This window comes from Jatropha curcas, chromosome 3 (assembly GCF_041381405.1).
Source record: "Jatropha curcas cultivar XTBG-Jc1 chromosome 3, XTBG_Jcur_1.0, whole genome shotgun sequence".
NCBI classification, from domain to species: domain Eukaryota; kingdom Viridiplantae; phylum Streptophyta; class Magnoliopsida; order Malpighiales; family Euphorbiaceae; genus Jatropha; species Jatropha curcas.
Window position 1 is genome coordinate 32,435,456 of NC_143153.1, and position 15,871 is coordinate 32,451,326.

The window sequence follows — 15,871 nt, forward strand, 5'->3', positions numbered from 1 at the left end:
AACAGAAAATAACCCTGTATAGAAGAATCCAAGCTGGACGTGGTGAATCCAGCTAAGCAGCTAATTTGGAAAAAGGCCGAGAGAGAAAACCGCAACAGAATCGTTCTTTTTCCTTGAGCTAGAAGCCTTTTAAGTACTAAGACTTGCATTCTCCATTTAGAATTTGAGACCTCTTTTTGTTGATTCTGATTGAAGCGATAAAAGTTTGGGTTTTTTGAGGGTTTATCAGGTATCAAAAAGAATGGGTAGGCTAATGAGGAATTTCATACAATCGATATTGAAGTTGCTGAATTCTTTGATAGGGATGGTTGGTTTGGGAATGATATTATATGGTGTTTGGCTTATTAGGGTTTGGCAGAGGGAAATGGGTGACCTCCCCTTTGAAGATTCTGATCATCTTGCTCCCTGGTATGTATTTTTTTTTTTTCGGGTATCCTTCATGGGCTTTTTGTTTGGTTTGTAGGACAAAGAGAAAGTTTCTATTTTTATGATTTTTATTGGTTGATTTTGGTTTGCGTTCTGAAATCAAAATGTAGGGAATATAAATAAAAGTTTAAGATTCCTTGCGTTTTTTTTTTTTTTTTTTCCTTATCCAATAGGGTATTATGTGATCATATTCACCTACATTGAATTGATGATTATGCATTTATAAACTGTACAGTTTTTGATAATGGGGGAAGTCAGAGGTAGTTGCTACTAGCTATTGAAATTCTTTTGAGGATTGGAATTTTTTTGTTGTTTCGAATTTGAATTAGCAAGAGTTGGTTTTTTGATTTTTTGGGCGGGGTGTTGGAACTTTTGGATATTTTGTAATCGAGAGCATGATTACTATGTAATTCCGTTAACTCTTTTCTTTGTTTTTGTTCGGAACAAGAGAATATTTAGTGCTAATTTGAAAAATATATTATTTTTTCTGGTTATTGGAGAGTGCTGATCCTTTCAAGTGGACAAATAACTTTTTCACAACCTTTTGGTTTGTTTATCTTTTATATGTTTTCAAATTTGCATTTTGCTTTTACATATAGTGGAACTGAGATTTTAATGCTTTCCTTCTGATTGCTTAAAATCAGCTAAGGCATTGTATTTGTATCTTTGTGGAATGAAGGTTCATTTATACTTTTCTTGGCGTTGGGGTCACTTTATGTGTGATTACATGCTTAGGTCATGTTGCTGCAGAAACTGCAAATGGTTGTTGCCTTTATCTAGTATCCTTTTCTCAACTCAGTTAAAATGAAAAATATTATTAGCTCCAGTATATTTATTAGTTGAATTTTGCTATAACTCTCTTAAATCCATTTGGATAGATGGGAATTTAAAATGAAGAATCTTTTTAATTTGATATTAGTGTAGGCATTATGCTTTTCACTTGGTTTTTATGATATCACATATTCAAATCCATCTCAATGAATTCCTACTTAAACAAAAGAAACCTCACATTATTTTGAATACTTGTCAATATAGAATTTACTTAAAAGGCTGAGCTCTTTTATGCAGTTCTTGATTTGCAGATTTTGTGGGATCTTCTAATGCAAAAGTGTTTTATGGAACAGAATTTATGTATTCCATCCTACATTCTTAGATGATTTTAAATTTCGCAATGAACTTTTAGTTTTTTGGAGTGTATGGGTTATTTGAAATTGAATTTCAAACCTTAGCTTTTGGTTGTGAACAGTTACAAGAAAGCCTATCTAGGTTTTTGCTAGTGATCTTACATTCTTACTTACAACAATGCCATAATCAAGTTTGAATTTAATTATCTCCCTTTTATCTAGTATGCATATTTTCTCTCAATTTTGAGTTCTTTTAAAGATCAATTCCATGGAGTCAAATGTAAAAATGCTGATCCAGGTCCAGATGTTTTTACTTTCTGCTGTTTTTTTTGCTTATCGTTACCTTTTTTTATGCATATATATTAATAGTTTCACGCTATGTGTATCCTTTTCAGCATAACTCTTTTTAAACACCGGACCTAGAAGTTAAAAAATCTTTTCAAATGTTTTTTCACCGGGGACTGTGTCGCTTTATATATTTGTGCTTTTAAATGGTCTCCTTTCCAAAATCTTGTACCATGTCTTATTCTTTTTATTTTAATAGGTATGATCAAGATAGAGATTGCTTAAATATACTAACTGTGATCCATGTTAACAAAAAAATATTTCTGAATGGATAGTATTTAGGTACCAAGACACAGTCCCAGCACCACTACAACCTTAAGTTGTATGCTCTAAATATGATTTCAACTCTTTTCAAACAAGGTTTACTTACAGATTTAGTTCGCTGGGATTGACTTTTGACAAAATCTACTATTTCTGACAGTCACTCACATTCTTATATCATAAATTTGCAGTTAATTCTTAAAAGGAAATGTGAATTGAGGTTTAATTATTCAGTATAGTTGACATTTTTTGAGTTAACTTAACCTTAACAGATTTCAGTATATGTTGTTTGTCTTCTTGCTCTTTATGCTGGAGGCTGGGGTTACTGCTGATGTATTTTTAAACCGTGACTGGGAACAGGTATGTCTATCTGCGGAACCCATTTATTTTATTCCTAACCAACGACTTTTGGGATCAAGAGAACTTACTGTGAATTTTTATTGACAATTTGTATGAATGTGGTGCCAATTTGATCAACTTTGCATCAGGACTTTCCGAAGGATCCAACAGGGAGTTTCAACCAGTTCAAAGATTTCATCAGGTCAAACTTTGAGATGTGCAAATGGATAGGCTTGTCAATTGTGTCTGTTCAGGTCTTTCTCTCTCTCTCTCTCATTGGAAACCTGCAGTTTTTGCTTTTTGTACATCTCATTGCTAAGAATTCAAGTGAAAAACAATTGTATAATGAGATATTATTGTATGATCTAAAAACTTGCAAGTTAATCAATGTGCTGATTGGCTGTAGTTTTTGCGAGTCTGCAGTTATATAGACTCAAAACTGAAAGTTTTTCTTTTGGGACATCTCTGTGCACTCAACTTGTTCACCAACTATGCCTTTAATTTGCAGGGATTGTCTTTCTTGCTAGCATTGTTACTCAAAGCTCTAGGACCACATCAGTATTATGACAGTGATGATGAATATGCACCAGACAGGGTTCCACTCCTAAACAATGCTGTTATCCCACCTCCTTATGTTGTTGGTAACCCTGTTGTTGGATCCAAAAGCGATTCATGGAGTGTAAGGATTAATGAAAAGGTACATATGCCTAATTTTTCTTGTACATGTTGCTCTTGCTCATAAGCAGGTATATATTTTTCTTGTACATGTTGCTCTTGCTCATAAGCAGGTATATATTTTACTAATTTGCAATCTTATCATTTTGTTTGAATAATCTGAGCAAGTAGTTCTATATTGTTGATAATCATTAGTGACTGGAAATAGTGGCTTGGCGTACAATGTTTTGATAAACTATGCTTCAAGAAAAGAATGGATACTGCTGTTTAACAATGCGCTTTGGGAATTTGAACTCATGCGAGAGAAGAGTACTGCACTTATAGTTCCGTATTTATCACAGGATGAGGGAATAAGAGCCTTGTGAGACATGAAAAATAAATATGCAGAGACTTTGAAAAGATCCAAAATATTCCCAAGAATTTTAATCCACTTGCTTTTTTTTGTTGCTTTTGAAACACGAGCACCAAAATAATCTGAGGCTACCAGCCAATTTGTCATATTGTTACACTCTAAATTGCTTATCGTTTGGTCTTATTCCTGAATCAGGTGAATCAAGCAAACAGGTGAAATGATTTGCCCAAGGCCAGAACCAAAAACTTGAAAGCATAGAAATTGAATAAACATGGAAGGTTGGAAATGGAACTTTTGTGCTGTTGGTTGATCTGGCAGTCAGTTGTACATGTGTGCCTAGTAGTATTTGTACTCAAACCTTATCCCTCTTGTCATATAATGATTTCTTTTTCTTTTTCTTTTTTAATTGAATTCTACTCGATCCTTAGTTGGTATATGATTCAGAAGTTGTAAGAAATGCAAAGAGAAGATGTATGACATGTAAATTAATCTTAGCGAGTCACAATTTTCTGCTATTCATTGATTGGTCAGGTGTGTTCTGAATGAACATATGAATATCCATAATAGAGCTTATAAATACTCAAAGTAGCAAAATATATTTTTTAGCAAGTTTAAGCCTATGTTCATTATGAAGAATGCAGAAAGGATTGTCCTCTGTCTGTCGAAGAGGTTAAGCTTGTTATTTATTGAAGTCCAAACAACTTGATTATGAAGCCTTTTCTCTCCCCTAATACTGCCTTTTTATAAAGCATGATTAGGGTTTTCATTTTATTGACACCTACAAATACCTAATAGATTACTATAATCAAACACAGTTTTGTGCTATGATCTGAATGGATTCACAAACTACTATCTTCTCCAAGTGTACCTACCTTTAACTACCAAGATATACATATCTTGATTAAAAAATAATTAAAGCAATCTCTTTAAATTGTTATCTTTAAAGCATGACATGACATATTGATTTGTTTGTATTTTGTATTGGATTTTAACCTATCATTTTGTGATGTGGATCAATTGGTGGAGTTTAGGTGTTAACCCATAATGGAAATGTCCTTTTTCTTAATCCGCTAGCAGTAGTAGATGCTTTGAAGGGTAGATATTCAGCTGGAAGAAAATTAATTGTCAAACTAAAGAATGGATTTTTTTATTTTTAAAAGACAGATGCTTTGAAATCTTTCTTTTTTACCTTTAATTTGTTCTATTCCTTGTTTTGAAGCTTTTTTAATGGTTTTTTGATTCCCATTAGCTTTAGCTTGTTAAAAATAATTATCAATGGTTTAGATAACCTGTCATTAGAAAATAACCATGTGAAAAGAGCAATGAGTAAACACATGTGAATATGAGAATAAATCATTATTATTATTATTTCTGTGTTTTGCAAATCACACAATTCTTTTTAAGGAGTTTTGCAGAATTTCTTTATAATAATAATGAAACTTTACAAAAAATAATTTCACTAGTTAATTAATAAGTTTTTTGGCACTTTATATAAATGAAAATAAATAAATAAATAGATGATTGTTTTAGAAAAATGGCTTGGTGGCAAGTTGTCACATGTGGTGTCCAAAGTTATGGACAAAGAAGAAAATTTTAAACCAAATCCCTTTTTGAAAATTGTGGAGATTTTCTCTTCTACTGATAATATGTTGGAGAAAAAATTTTGGAGTTTCCTTCATAGTCAGCATCATCTTCCAGATTTGCTGGGCATTGGATCATGTCACAGATTCTCTCACTTAAAAGAACAAACAATAAAAGAAAAAAGTTTTTTACTTTAAATATATATGATTGAAAATTGCTCCCCAACCTCCCAAAAATGGAGGGAAAAAAAAAAAAATCCCCTTTTCTTCTTTCCCCCAATTTCTTGAAGTTGTTGCTTAATCCACTTAATTGATTATGTTAATGTAAATAAAACTTGAGTGGAGGCAGCAACATCATTAATTAGTGAAAATAATCCTACTTCTTTTGAAGTGACAAACGTTGATATTATAATTAAAATGAACTATGATAACACAACAAGCTACTTTATTGGAGACAATTCGAGATCGAGATGTTTTTTATTATAAACGACGACTTCCTTTCATTCTTTAGAGGTAAAATGAGCCGGGATAACACTATGGATTACGGTCCATTCATTAATTAGAAAAGGCACGAAAACAAACAAACACAACACTATACGTACAAACTTTTGTGTCCCATTGGGGCCATGGAGGCCAATAAGTCTAAACTTGTTGCGCGGCTTATGCGCAACCACCTCTGTAAAACAAAATGCTTTCAGTAGTAAAATTTTAATGCAGCTATCTAATTTTCACTGTAATATACTTAAATTCTACTTAACTGAATTGGTTGAACTAAATATGCTTGTAAATCGGTTGAGATAATCATATGATCAATTGTTTGTTAGGTTGTTATGTTCGTTAATTATTATCCTTATCTTCAGAATTCTGTTCTCTAAATTTCTCCGAATAGCACTGACCAGTATCAGAACAGATTAATGTGTACAAAACGACGTTATTTCTTGACGAACGAAAATCGAGAAACAACTCCATAATTTCAACAAAATCGGCCAGACGACCCGCTTTCATACTAGGGACTTGTAAACCAGATTCTGAAACCAAAAAACCTAAAGAACTAAACTTTTTCTTTGCTATTATCACCCTGTTCAGACGACAATGTAGGTTCGCCGCCAAAATTGGCCGCCGGCGATTAACGACTCTTTTCTTCCATCTGTTTATTTATCTCTCCTTCCCACGTGCAGAGCTTAAAAAAAAACAATAATAACGGTAGAAACTATAGAGACTACGACGCTCCTAATTTTTATTTTATTTCCTAAATGACTAAACTGTCCCTAACTGACAAGCACGGTTGGCGGAATTAACGCCTTAACCGTCGGTGGGCCCCAAATATGAGTGGCAACGTTTCGTAAATAAAGCCAAAACCTAATGGTCACACGGTCACAAAAAAAAAATAAAAATATGAACAGCCTTCATTTCCTTTGTCCTATATATAATACTACGACTGACAAAGAGCTCTACACTGGCCATAGCCTACATTAGCAACAAAAGAACACTGTCGAGTGTCGGCAAGCTTCTTTCTAACTGTTCTTTCATTTTGCTTTCGGTTCTGTCCAGTTGACGTTGTAGTTGAGGCGGTGGTGGCGCTTCCTTTTATCTTACCTCTCACAATGCAGCGCCGCCGCAGCTCCAGTTTGTTCTTGGTCTTTCACTTTCTTGTGTTCCTGAAGGTTTTGACGGTCTCCGGACAAGTTCCGCACCGTGTAAATGACCTACATTGGAAGCCGGCCACTGCCACCTGGTACGGTAGCCCCGACGGTGATGGCAGCGACGGTAGGTCCCACCAATACTTGTTATTAATGTTCTTGCTACTCTATTGGTCCTCGGTATTGCTGCTTGGATCTATTTGAATTCTACATGTACTTAATTGAAACATGAATTAGTTTTTACCCTCTTCCCCGAATTGAGTCTAGTTTACAATTTTATATTTTTCTTTCACACCTGCTTAAGCCGGGGTGATAGTTTGGAACATCTAACCTTGCATTTTTTACTGTAATTTTGACAGCAAGTTTGTGTTTTTCTTCACTAAATCCTAAATTTCCATGTAGTTTCTTTACACAAAACCCAAGAACAATTGTTATAGTGAAATTATGAATGGAGAACGTGGAAATGTATATAAAGTATAACAAATTGATGTGCAGGAGGGGCATGTGGGTATGGGTCACTAGTGGATGTGAAGCCACTGAGGGCCAGAGTTGGTGCAGTGAGCCCAATACTGTTCAAGAACGGGGAAGGATGCGGGGCTTGCTATAAAGTTCGGTGCCTCGACAAAAGTATATGCTCAAGAAGGGCAGTGACCATAATTGTGACAGATGAGTGCCCAGGTGGTTATTGTTCCAATGGTCGCACACACTTTGACCTCAGCGGTGCTGCCTTTGGTCGTATGGCTATTGCTGGTGAAAGTGGTCCACTCAGAAACCGAGGCGAGCTCCCTGTCATGTATCGCCGGTATGTGTGTATATCTTTCTCTTTTTTAACGGTCTCTCCTAGTTTTTCCTTTGTCATTTTCAGGCTGTCCTCTTCTGTTTATTGGTTACTCCATTGCTCCAAATTTCAGTTGTTTCATTTTAGTTCAGTTGTTTTCCAAACATTAATATTTCTTTTGAAATTACCAGAATACCCTTTGCAAGCCCATTTTGATAATAATATTTGTTGTAATACTTGTAGGACCCCATGTAAGTATCCAGGGAAGAACATTGCCTTCCATGTTAATGAAGGTTCAACTGATTATTGGTTATCCTTGCTTGTGGAATTTGAAGATGGTGATGGTGATGTTGGATCTATGCATATAAGAGAAGTAAGTATATATATATTATTTAACTCCACCACAATTTTTTTATACTTCCCAAATAAAAACCTGATCAGAAGAAAAAAAAGAAAAAGAAAAACAGAAAGCATCTTCTCTGAGCCTTCACACACTGAGATACCATTTGCTTGCTGAGGTCAAAAAAGTGTAAAGATAGTTTCTTTTTGGTGCATGTTCTAAAGCCTGCACTTTCTCATTTACCTAAAAAGAACTTTCATGCCTCAACGTGCTAAAATTAAACTTCATAAAAGAAATGAATAGTAATTCCTTAAAAAGCAAAGGTAAATTAGCATTTTGATGATAAGATAAGATTAGATTAGACAATTCCTATTATTGCGGATATGTTAACCCACTAATCATGTGCATTTTTCCACTTTATCAAGAAAATAATATTGCCTTAATAATGTTCCTTTGCCTAATTTATCAAAGAAAAGGAACATCCCATGTTGTATTATTTTATATATTGGTCATGTTTGTCTGGTGGTGCCAATACGCTCAAAAGCACTTTTGTCTATCCCTTTCTTTTCTTATACCCTTCATATTCAACTATTTCATTGACTAATTGCATTTGGCATGTGATATGGGGCCACAATCTTAAAGCCTAAAATTCTAATTAAGCCATTTCTCCATAATATTGATGGAGGGAAGAAAAGCTGCAAAATTTATCTGCAGAAAATAGAAATGCAGAGTTTATAATATTATTATTGGTTTTACATTGGCAGGCAGGAGGCAGTGAGTGGCTAGAGATGAATCATTTATGGGGTGCAAATTGGTGTATTATTGGAGGACCTTTAAAGGGACCATTTTCAGTTAAGTTAACTACTCTTTCAACAGGAAGAGCAGTTTCTGCTAGAGATGTTATTCCAAGAAATTGGTCTCCAAAGGCTACTTATACCTCTCGCCTCAATTTCTTTCCTAATTGATTATTTCTTCTTACTTCCCAAAACTGGCCAGCACAGAAACAAGAAACAAGAACCTTGTCTTCTTTACACGAAAAAGTGCCCAACTAAGACTTTGGTGTTTTGTTTTGTTTTCCTTTTTTTCGTTTTTTCAGAAGAAAAGCAGTCAATGGATTGCATAAATTAAGGCATCCAATGCTTCTCCTTCTTTTACTTTTCTTGTTTTCTTTTGAATGTTGTGTAAGTTCTATGTAGAGGTTGTAGCCCTCTCCAAAGGAGAGAGAGCGTTTAGTGTATTAGTAGGACAAAATTGGCCTGATGTATTCTCCAAGAGTGTACAAGTATTTTTGGTATTTGTAATATACTTTTGGGATATATATTATAGGCCCTACTGGTTTTTAAATTTTAATTTTTTTAGATTTCTGAGTGCAACTGTGTAGTCAATTTGAAGACCCCATTAAAAATAATAACGATAATAACAATAATGTTGAGTTGAGACTAGTATTTAGTGTGGGACCTTGTGGTTCACTATTGTATTTACTTACAGTTGATGGCTAGTGCAATTGCTCACTGCCTACCTTTCTATAACTCTTAGCTAACAAAATTTAATTGGCTCCTGCAAAAATGGACCCAATACTTGTCTTGTCTATGTTTTGAAGACATTTTTTCTATTATATTTAACATAAAGGAAATGAATGAGAGAGAGAGAGAGAGAGAGAGAGAGAGAGAGAGAGTTTCTACTAACAATATGAATGGTTGCTTTCGTGTCCTTAGAAATGAACCAGTTATAGGTGTGAACACTTGTGTATGTATGTGTTACTGTATGGGAACTGGGATATATATTTTCTGCGCATACATTAACTAAAACTGAGTCATTCACATGCAAAAGGCTTAATAGCCCTACAGCAGAGACTAGCTTGGTGTGTGTGCTGCTGAGCAGTGAGTGGTGACAAAGAAAGTTTGCTAAGACTGCATGTGGGTGGGGTCCCATAGAATCCCAAATGATAGCTGCTGGATTTTCTTTTATCATGTGAAGGGATATTTATTTGATTCTCTACAATACAAACAATATGTCCCCACCCTTCATAGATCCCTTTCTGTATAAGATATTGTTCAAGGAAATAAAAATCCTTTTTTATAAAAAGTATTAATCTTTGAAGTAGGCTTCTTGTTGAACAAGATGATGATGGTTACTCAATTGCAGTTGGGAGCGAAATGATGATGCAATTAGTTAAAAGACAGTTAATGCTGACGAGATGAATGATGCTCTCGAGAAGCCCAAGACTGGAATTTCTAAATGTTGGAAATGGCACACACAGAAAATTAAAATAACAATGAAAAACTATGATTTAGTTTATCTAGATAATGAATCTGGACAAAATTGGAAGCTACAGAAGAGAGGGTAAAAAAACAAAAGGGAAGAAGAAAAGAAAACGTGTCCATACCTAGAAAATCCTATAGTTAGGAAGAAGCTCGCAGATTGCAACAGCTCAGGTCAGACTCAACAATGTCCAACAGAGCTCCTCTTATTCTTTGCAAAAAATGGTTAAGCAAAGTAATCAAAGAATGAAAAGAAATTAATAGCAAAAAATGGTGGTGTATCATCACTCTTTGGTGGCTGGTTTAGTTGCATCAGATTGTTTATCCTCCGCAGCAGCTAGAGCCTCAAGTTTTGATAAGTCAAATGCACCATTGGAAGCAGTAGCAACTTTAGCAGGTGAAGTTGGACTGTTGCCGGCAGCAACTGCCGCTGCTACTGCAGTAGGTGTGGGCGTAGGTGTAGGTGCAGGACTTCTCAAATCCTCTACATCTTGCCCTTCTTTTGTATGGTTGTCTACTTTCCCTTCCTTGACATCCTTGCCGTCTTTTCCTTCCTTTGCATCCTCGCCGTCTTTCCCTTCCTTTGGATCCTTGGAATCTTTTCCTTCCTTTGGATCCTTGGAATCTTTTCCTTCCTTTGTATCCTTGCCATCTTTCCCTTCCTTTGCATCTTTGCCATCTTTTGCAGGTGGGGGAGGCATCATATGAGCTGGGGGATTCTGTTTCAGATTGGCGAAAATCTGCCTCATTCGTGCAAGATCAGTGGGTTTTCCAGGCTTTGGACCCTGAACTACCAGAATGGAAGGTTTCTTATCGGGATCTCTCCTACCTCTCTTTTCAATATTTGGCACCTCTCTTGGAATAATCTCTGCTATGGCTTTCCAATAATGTTTGTATGCTTCTTTATGGAATTTCTCTTGGTTAGCCAAGTAAAGCTGTAAATAAACAGTCACCTTATCCAAGTAATAAAGCCAAAAAAAAAAAAAAAAAAAGAGGGCAGTAAAGATGCTTGATAGAGAGGGAAGGTCAGGGTGGGAAAGAATGAGGGATGCTAAGGTGATAAAATGAGAAGATGGCATTTATAAATTTTACCTTCTCCCTTTCTCTGTTGTGAGCCTTGTTAGTTTCACAATTTAGCTTCCTTTTCTCATAAAATGCTCTTTTATATTCTTCAGCTTCATTTATAATTTGATTACGCATTTCCTTCTCTCTGTTCTCCTTCTCTTCAAGATGGAGCGCATTTAGACTGTGGGAAATGGATGTAAGCGGTTATACAATACATAAATTTGATAACTCAATTGCAGGAACAAAACACGAAATCTAATAAAAATGGTTTCTAGAATTCCTTTTCACTTCAAACTTGTACAAATAAGATCATGCAAAGCAAACATCATTCAGCACTCTAATCATAACTTTATAGATCAATATAAGCTTTCACTCCGTGGTCAAATACTATCCATTCGTTGTCACCTGAACCTTTGTAACATAGGACAATAAAAGACAGAGCTGAAAACAAGATACTGAAGAAGCCAAAAACACCTCCATTTGCAATAACTCTATCACGAAAAGAAAAAAACAAAGTGAAGACATTGATCAAGAACATTTCTGGGTTTTAATGAGAGTATCACAAAAGAAATGCACTTGAAAGCAAAGCAGTAGACTAATCAACAGAATTACCTTGTGTTCTCAAGTGTGAAGAAAAGAAATAAATGTCTTCTTTCAACATCACCATTTCAAAAAGTTAAGATAAGCATAAGAAAATCAAAAGAGCTATGAACATCAAGAAGAAACACGAAATTATAATTTCAGAACCACCATCTTTTACCATTCAAAGGACTTTGAATAAGAACTTCCTATACCAAACAACATTCTTTTAGCATCAATATGACACTTAGAAGGTCAATGTTAAGGCAGTAAAAGCTAGTATATCATATTATATAATAAAAGGCCAAGTAACTATATTTAAAGCTTAAATAAGTAATTACATCTTCAGGTATAAGGATGGTGTTAATAATTTTGAGAATTGCCAATGTTTCACAATCTGATGCTATTACATTCTTTAAAACCGCAAAATTCTTGGTCCTGGGTTTGTCCATAAACAAACAATTCCAAAACTTGATCTTTTAAATCCCTTGAGTCAGGTTGCTCAAATGTTTAAAAGATCCTTAAATTTAACTATGCAATTATTCAATCGCTAGATAATACAATCAACTATAAACAGAAGCAAAAGAAACTCACCGGCGCCACTCGCGTCGCTGGGAGGTTTCTTCCCGCATCTCAGAAGGATCAGGCAGAAGCGGTCCATCGGTAGCAAAAATGGCGCCATTATCCTCTTCATATCTCTTGGCATTTCCATCAGTCTCAGGCATTTCGAAAGGTGATGCGAACTCCTGGTTTTGCTCAGGCATCCCAAACCCGTATGCCTCGGAAGAATGCGGGTGGTTGTCATTGGTGAAGTCGGTGGGAGGTGCAACATTCACAGTAGGATCAGCGTTAAAGTAATCGGAGATGGGTGGTGGTGGTGGAGGCGGTGGCTGGTGGCCAGAGAAAACATCCTCCTGGGAGGTAGGAGCAGCGAATGAAGAATCATAACCCATATAGCCATCGTAGTCGAATGGACCGGAATTTGGTTGTGATTGATCATTTTGAAGGTTGCTGGTGGAGTCTTCACCACCGGGACTGAACGCGTCGTAGGCGGACGCCATCGTCGATGCTAAAGCACTAACCTTTCTCTCTCTAGAGGGTGGTGATAGTGGCAATGGCGGGTATTAGTTGAGGAATTCTCTCTTTCCAGATCGTTGCGTTCGGATCTCTTAAGGATAAAAAGTCTTTGTCTACTAATTATTTAAAAAATATTTTTTTGGGTAAACAACAACTTGGTTCCTAGATTTTGTTGTAATTGCAATTTCATCTCTTTTAATTGATAAATTCACTTATTAGTCCTTGAGATTGCTCCTTAATAAATATATTTACCAAATAAGTATATTTACAAAATATTTGTTATTTTCTAAAAAATGAAACTTATTTTTCTTTTTTTGGTGCCAATTTATAGAATAATTTTATTTTTTAAAATATAATTAAATTCTCAATTGTCTCATATAATCTTATTTAATATATTTTGTTATTAACAATGTCCTATTCAATTATTTATTGAAAGAAGCATTATTAATATAAGGATATACCAGTAAAATTTATTATTCCGATAATATTAATTATTTTTTATTTGTATGAAAATAAAAATAATTTTCTTGTAAAATAGGAGTAAAATGAAAAAACATTATAATTATTATCAAATTTAAGGGACTAAATAGTTATGTAACTTTTTTTTAAGTGTCTGTCTCTTGAATGGGAACACGCGATCAATCCAAAACGTGTTATTGATGGTGATATGAGATCCTTAATAAAACGACGTCATTTAAATGACTGCAGCATTGTTTAGAGTTGGTTTTTACAGAATCCTGCCACGTTGACAGGTTTCTTTTTAACTACGTGTAAGGAGTAGGACTCAGCTCAGCTCTGTTTTATGTTTCTCCATTGAGGGAAATTAAGGAGGTTTCTCAGGAGGAAGGAGGAGGAGGAGGAGGAGAAGGAGAAGGAGAAAAATGTCTGATCGATTCTTTCCCAATTTAATGCCAGATTTTGTATCGGAAGCAAGTCCATTTCTAGCTCCTCAATCAGAAAAAGAAGAGACTAGTGGAGATTCCCTTATGAAGCTTCTTTCTATGCCTTACCCTTCTCTCTCTCAGAGATTTCAACGCGCTGCTTTGGATCTCAAAGAAACCGTACTCTCTTTTTCTTTTTCCTCTTCCTCTTTTTTCTGATAATTGTAATCTCTGTTATGTTCTCTTTCGTTATTTTATGTTTTTATGTGATTTTTTTTTTTGGAAAATTCACCAGCTGTTTGCTGTTTTGTCTCAGATAGTGATGGAGACATGGGGGGTGAATGCGCAGAGCGTGCAAGACTTCACTCTCTATAGTGGCAGTCTTGGCACCGCTTTCTTCCTTTTAAAAACTTATCAAGTTTCCAATAATAAAAATGATCTCTCTCTCTGTCTACAGATTGTTAAGGCTTGTGACTCCGCTTCTCTTGCTTCAAGGTGCCCTCTTTCTCTCTCTATAAAATAAATGATTTTATCTCTGTGTTTTACGCTTTGGTGATTAGAAATGGGTGTTATTTAATTAGACTTGCAGCTGATAAAGAAGCTCAATTAAATGATACTTTTTTTTTTTTTAATAATAGGGACTTGACTTTTATATGCGGAAGAGCTGGTGTTTGTGCTATTGGGGCTGTAGCAGCAAAGCACGCGAATGATGAAGCATTGAAAAATTACTATCTCAACCAATTTGGAGAGGTTCTTTAGCCTTCTTGCTGCAATTTTTTTTGTCAACATTCTATTTTCTGTTGTTTGCTCTGATACTTGTGAATGATAAAACAGGTTAAGCTGTCAAGAGATCACCCTGATGAGTTATTATATGGAAGAAGTGGCTACTTGTGGGCGTGTTTGTTCTTAAACAAACATATAGGCGAGGGCACTATCCCTCCCACAACAATTGTGAGATTCCCATTATAACTTCCTTACTATTTGATTTTCTATTTTGTTAAAATTTCTGTAAAATTCGGTGTAAACTTAATGCAGCGTGCAGTTGCAAGTGAAATAATCAAGAACGGGAGGGAGTTGGCCAAGGATGGAGGACCCCCACTAATGTACGAATGGTATGGAGAGAGGTATTGGGGTGCTGCTCATGGATTGGCAGGCATTATGCATGTTTTGATGGATGTAGAGCTGAAACCAGATGAGGTTGAGGATGTTAAGGGTACCCTTAATTACATGATCAAGAATCGTTTTCCTAGTGGAAACTATCCCCCTAGTGAAGAAGATCGCAAGAGGGATGTTCTTGTGCACTGGTGTCATGGAGCTCCCGGTGTTGCCCTCACACTTGTCAAGGCAGCTAAGGTAATATCTTTTGGTTATAAATTCATTAACCTACAGATCGTGTATAATTTACATATACAAGTGATTCATTCTAGAAATTATTCTGTATACAGTCTAGTTTGGAGAATATTGAAAACTAACTAATCCAGGAAGTATATGTCAATATGAGTACATTTCTGTCCTTTTCTCTTCTTCAAAGCTTCTTTCCTTAAGGCTTCCAAAAGAACATGTACTTTTCAGGTTTTTGGAGTCGATGAATTTCTGCAAGCTGCTGTAGATGCAGCAGAGGTAGTGTGGAATCGTGGCCTGCTCAAGCGAGTTGGTATTTGTCATGGCATCAGTGGGAACGCATACGTATTCCTCTCATTGTACCGAATGACTGGCAATTTAGAGTTCTTATACAGGGCCAAAGCGTTTACAAGCTTTCTACTTGATAGAGCTCACAAACTTATATCTGCAGGAGAGATGAATGGAGGTGATAGCCCCTACTCACTGTTCGAAGGGATTGGAGGTATGGCCTATCTTTTTCTAGATACCACTGAACCCTCCGAATCTAGATTCCCTGCTTACGAACTCTGAAACTCTGTATGAATTTTTGATATACTTAAGTTTTTAGTTTGGTTGTATGTTAATATTACTGTTTCTTCTGTACGTTCTTTTGAATTGCATATGTGAATGTACCTTTCATGTTTTTTGTCTTAGTGTTTCATATTCTGCATGTATTGCTTACAGTTAGGCCCAACCATAGTGCAATACATAGGATCTGTGTGTATTAGACAGCAGAAAGCTAATCTCTTGCTACCTCTTTAAAGAAGC

At 35.5% G+C, this 15,871-nt stretch overlaps 4 protein-coding genes across 4 annotated transcripts; 3 read left to right on the forward strand and 1 right to left on the reverse strand.

Moving 5' to 3' along the window:
- The first annotated feature begins 64 nt into the window (after window positions 1–64).
- Window positions 65–4,041, forward strand: LOC105646952 (Tetraspanin family protein). The gene is made up of 6 exons (XM_012232912.4): window positions 65–408; window positions 1,106–1,205; window positions 2,436–2,516; window positions 2,645–2,749; window positions 3,004–3,192; window positions 3,718–4,041. The coding sequence occupies exons 1-6, from the start codon at window positions 242–244 to the stop codon at window positions 3,736–3,738; spliced, it is 663 nt and encodes a 220-aa protein (XP_012088302.1). The 5' UTR covers window positions 65–241; the 3' UTR covers window positions 3,739–4,041.
- Window positions 4,042–6,546: 2,505 nt separating this feature from the next.
- On the forward strand, window positions 6,547–9,210 carry LOC105646953 (expansin-B3). The gene is made up of 4 exons (XM_012232914.4): window positions 6,547–6,869; window positions 7,238–7,544; window positions 7,764–7,893; window positions 8,625–9,210. Exons 1-4 carry the CDS (start codon window positions 6,707–6,709, stop codon window positions 8,823–8,825), a joined length of 801 nt encoding a protein of 266 aa, XP_012088304.1. The 5' UTR covers window positions 6,547–6,706; the 3' UTR covers window positions 8,826–9,210.
- Window positions 9,211–10,124: 914 nt separating this feature from the next.
- On the reverse strand, window positions 10,125–12,939 carry LOC105646954 (uncharacterized). Its single transcript, XM_012232915.4, has 3 exons — window positions 12,360–12,939; window positions 11,214–11,367; window positions 10,125–11,056 (listed from the first exon to the last, which is right to left on the reverse strand). The coding sequence occupies exons 1-3, from the start codon at window positions 12,824–12,826 to the stop codon at window positions 10,406–10,408; spliced, it is 1,272 nt and encodes a 423-aa protein (XP_012088305.2). The 5' UTR covers window positions 12,827–12,939; the 3' UTR covers window positions 10,125–10,405.
- A 687-nt stretch (window positions 12,940–13,626) lies between these two features.
- GCL2 (GCR2-like 2) lies at window positions 13,627–15,756 on the forward strand. The gene is made up of 6 exons (XM_012232916.4): window positions 13,627–13,903; window positions 14,040–14,218; window positions 14,362–14,473; window positions 14,558–14,674; window positions 14,759–15,076; window positions 15,296–15,756. Exons 1-6 carry the CDS (start codon window positions 13,724–13,726, stop codon window positions 15,632–15,634), a joined length of 1,245 nt encoding a protein of 414 aa, XP_012088306.1. The 5' UTR covers window positions 13,627–13,723; the 3' UTR covers window positions 15,635–15,756.
- The last annotated feature ends 115 nt before the right edge of the window (window positions 15,757–15,871 follow it).

What these genes read in the sequence shown, in the direction of transcription:
- LOC105646952 (XM_012232912.4), top strand. Translation starts at nt 242, where the DNA reads ATGGGTAGGCTAATGAGGAATTTCATACAATCGATATTGAAGTTGCTG. An exon ending in TCTGATCATCTTGCTCCCTG is followed by an intron (nt 409 to 1,105) that starts GTATGTATTTTT and finishes TGTGGAATGAAG; the next exon opens with GTTCATTTATACTTTTCTTG. An exon ending in GTGTAAGGATTAATGAAAAG is followed by an intron (nt 3,193 to 3,717) that starts GTACATATGCCT and finishes TTCCTGAATCAG; the next exon opens with GTGAATCAAGCAAACAGGTG.
- LOC105646953 (XM_012232914.4), top strand. Translation starts at nt 6,707, where the DNA reads ATGCAGCGCCGCCGCAGCTCCAGTTTGTTCTTGGTCTTTCACTTTCTT. An exon ending in CGACGGTGATGGCAGCGACG is followed by an intron (nt 6,870 to 7,237) that starts GTAGGTCCCACC and finishes ATTGATGTGCAG; the next exon opens with GAGGGGCATGTGGGTATGGG. An exon ending in CTCCCTGTCATGTATCGCCG is followed by an intron (nt 7,545 to 7,763) that starts GTATGTGTGTAT and finishes TAATACTTGTAG; the next exon opens with GACCCCATGTAAGTATCCAG.
- LOC105646954 (XM_012232915.4), bottom strand. Translation starts at nt 12,826, where the DNA reads ATGGCGTCCGCCTACGACGCGTTCAGTCCCGGTGGTGAAGACTCCACC. An exon ending in CAGCGACGCGAGTGGCGCCG is followed by an intron (nt 11,368 to 12,359) that starts GTGAGTTTCTTT and finishes CATTTCCCACAG; the next exon opens with TCTAAATGCGCTCCATCTTG. An exon ending in ACAACAGAGAAAGGGAGAAG is followed by an intron (nt 11,057 to 11,213) that starts GTAAAATTTATA and finishes GTTTATTTACAG; the next exon opens with CTTTACTTGGCTAACCAAGA.
- GCL2 (XM_012232916.4), top strand. Translation starts at nt 13,724, where the DNA reads ATGTCTGATCGATTCTTTCCCAATTTAATGCCAGATTTTGTATCGGAA. An exon ending in CTTTGGATCTCAAAGAAACC is followed by an intron (nt 13,904 to 14,039) that starts GTACTCTCTTTT and finishes GTTTTGTCTCAG; the next exon opens with ATAGTGATGGAGACATGGGG. An exon ending in CTATCCCTCCCACAACAATT is followed by an intron (nt 14,675 to 14,758) that starts GTGAGATTCCCA and finishes AACTTAATGCAG; the next exon opens with CGTGCAGTTGCAAGTGAAAT.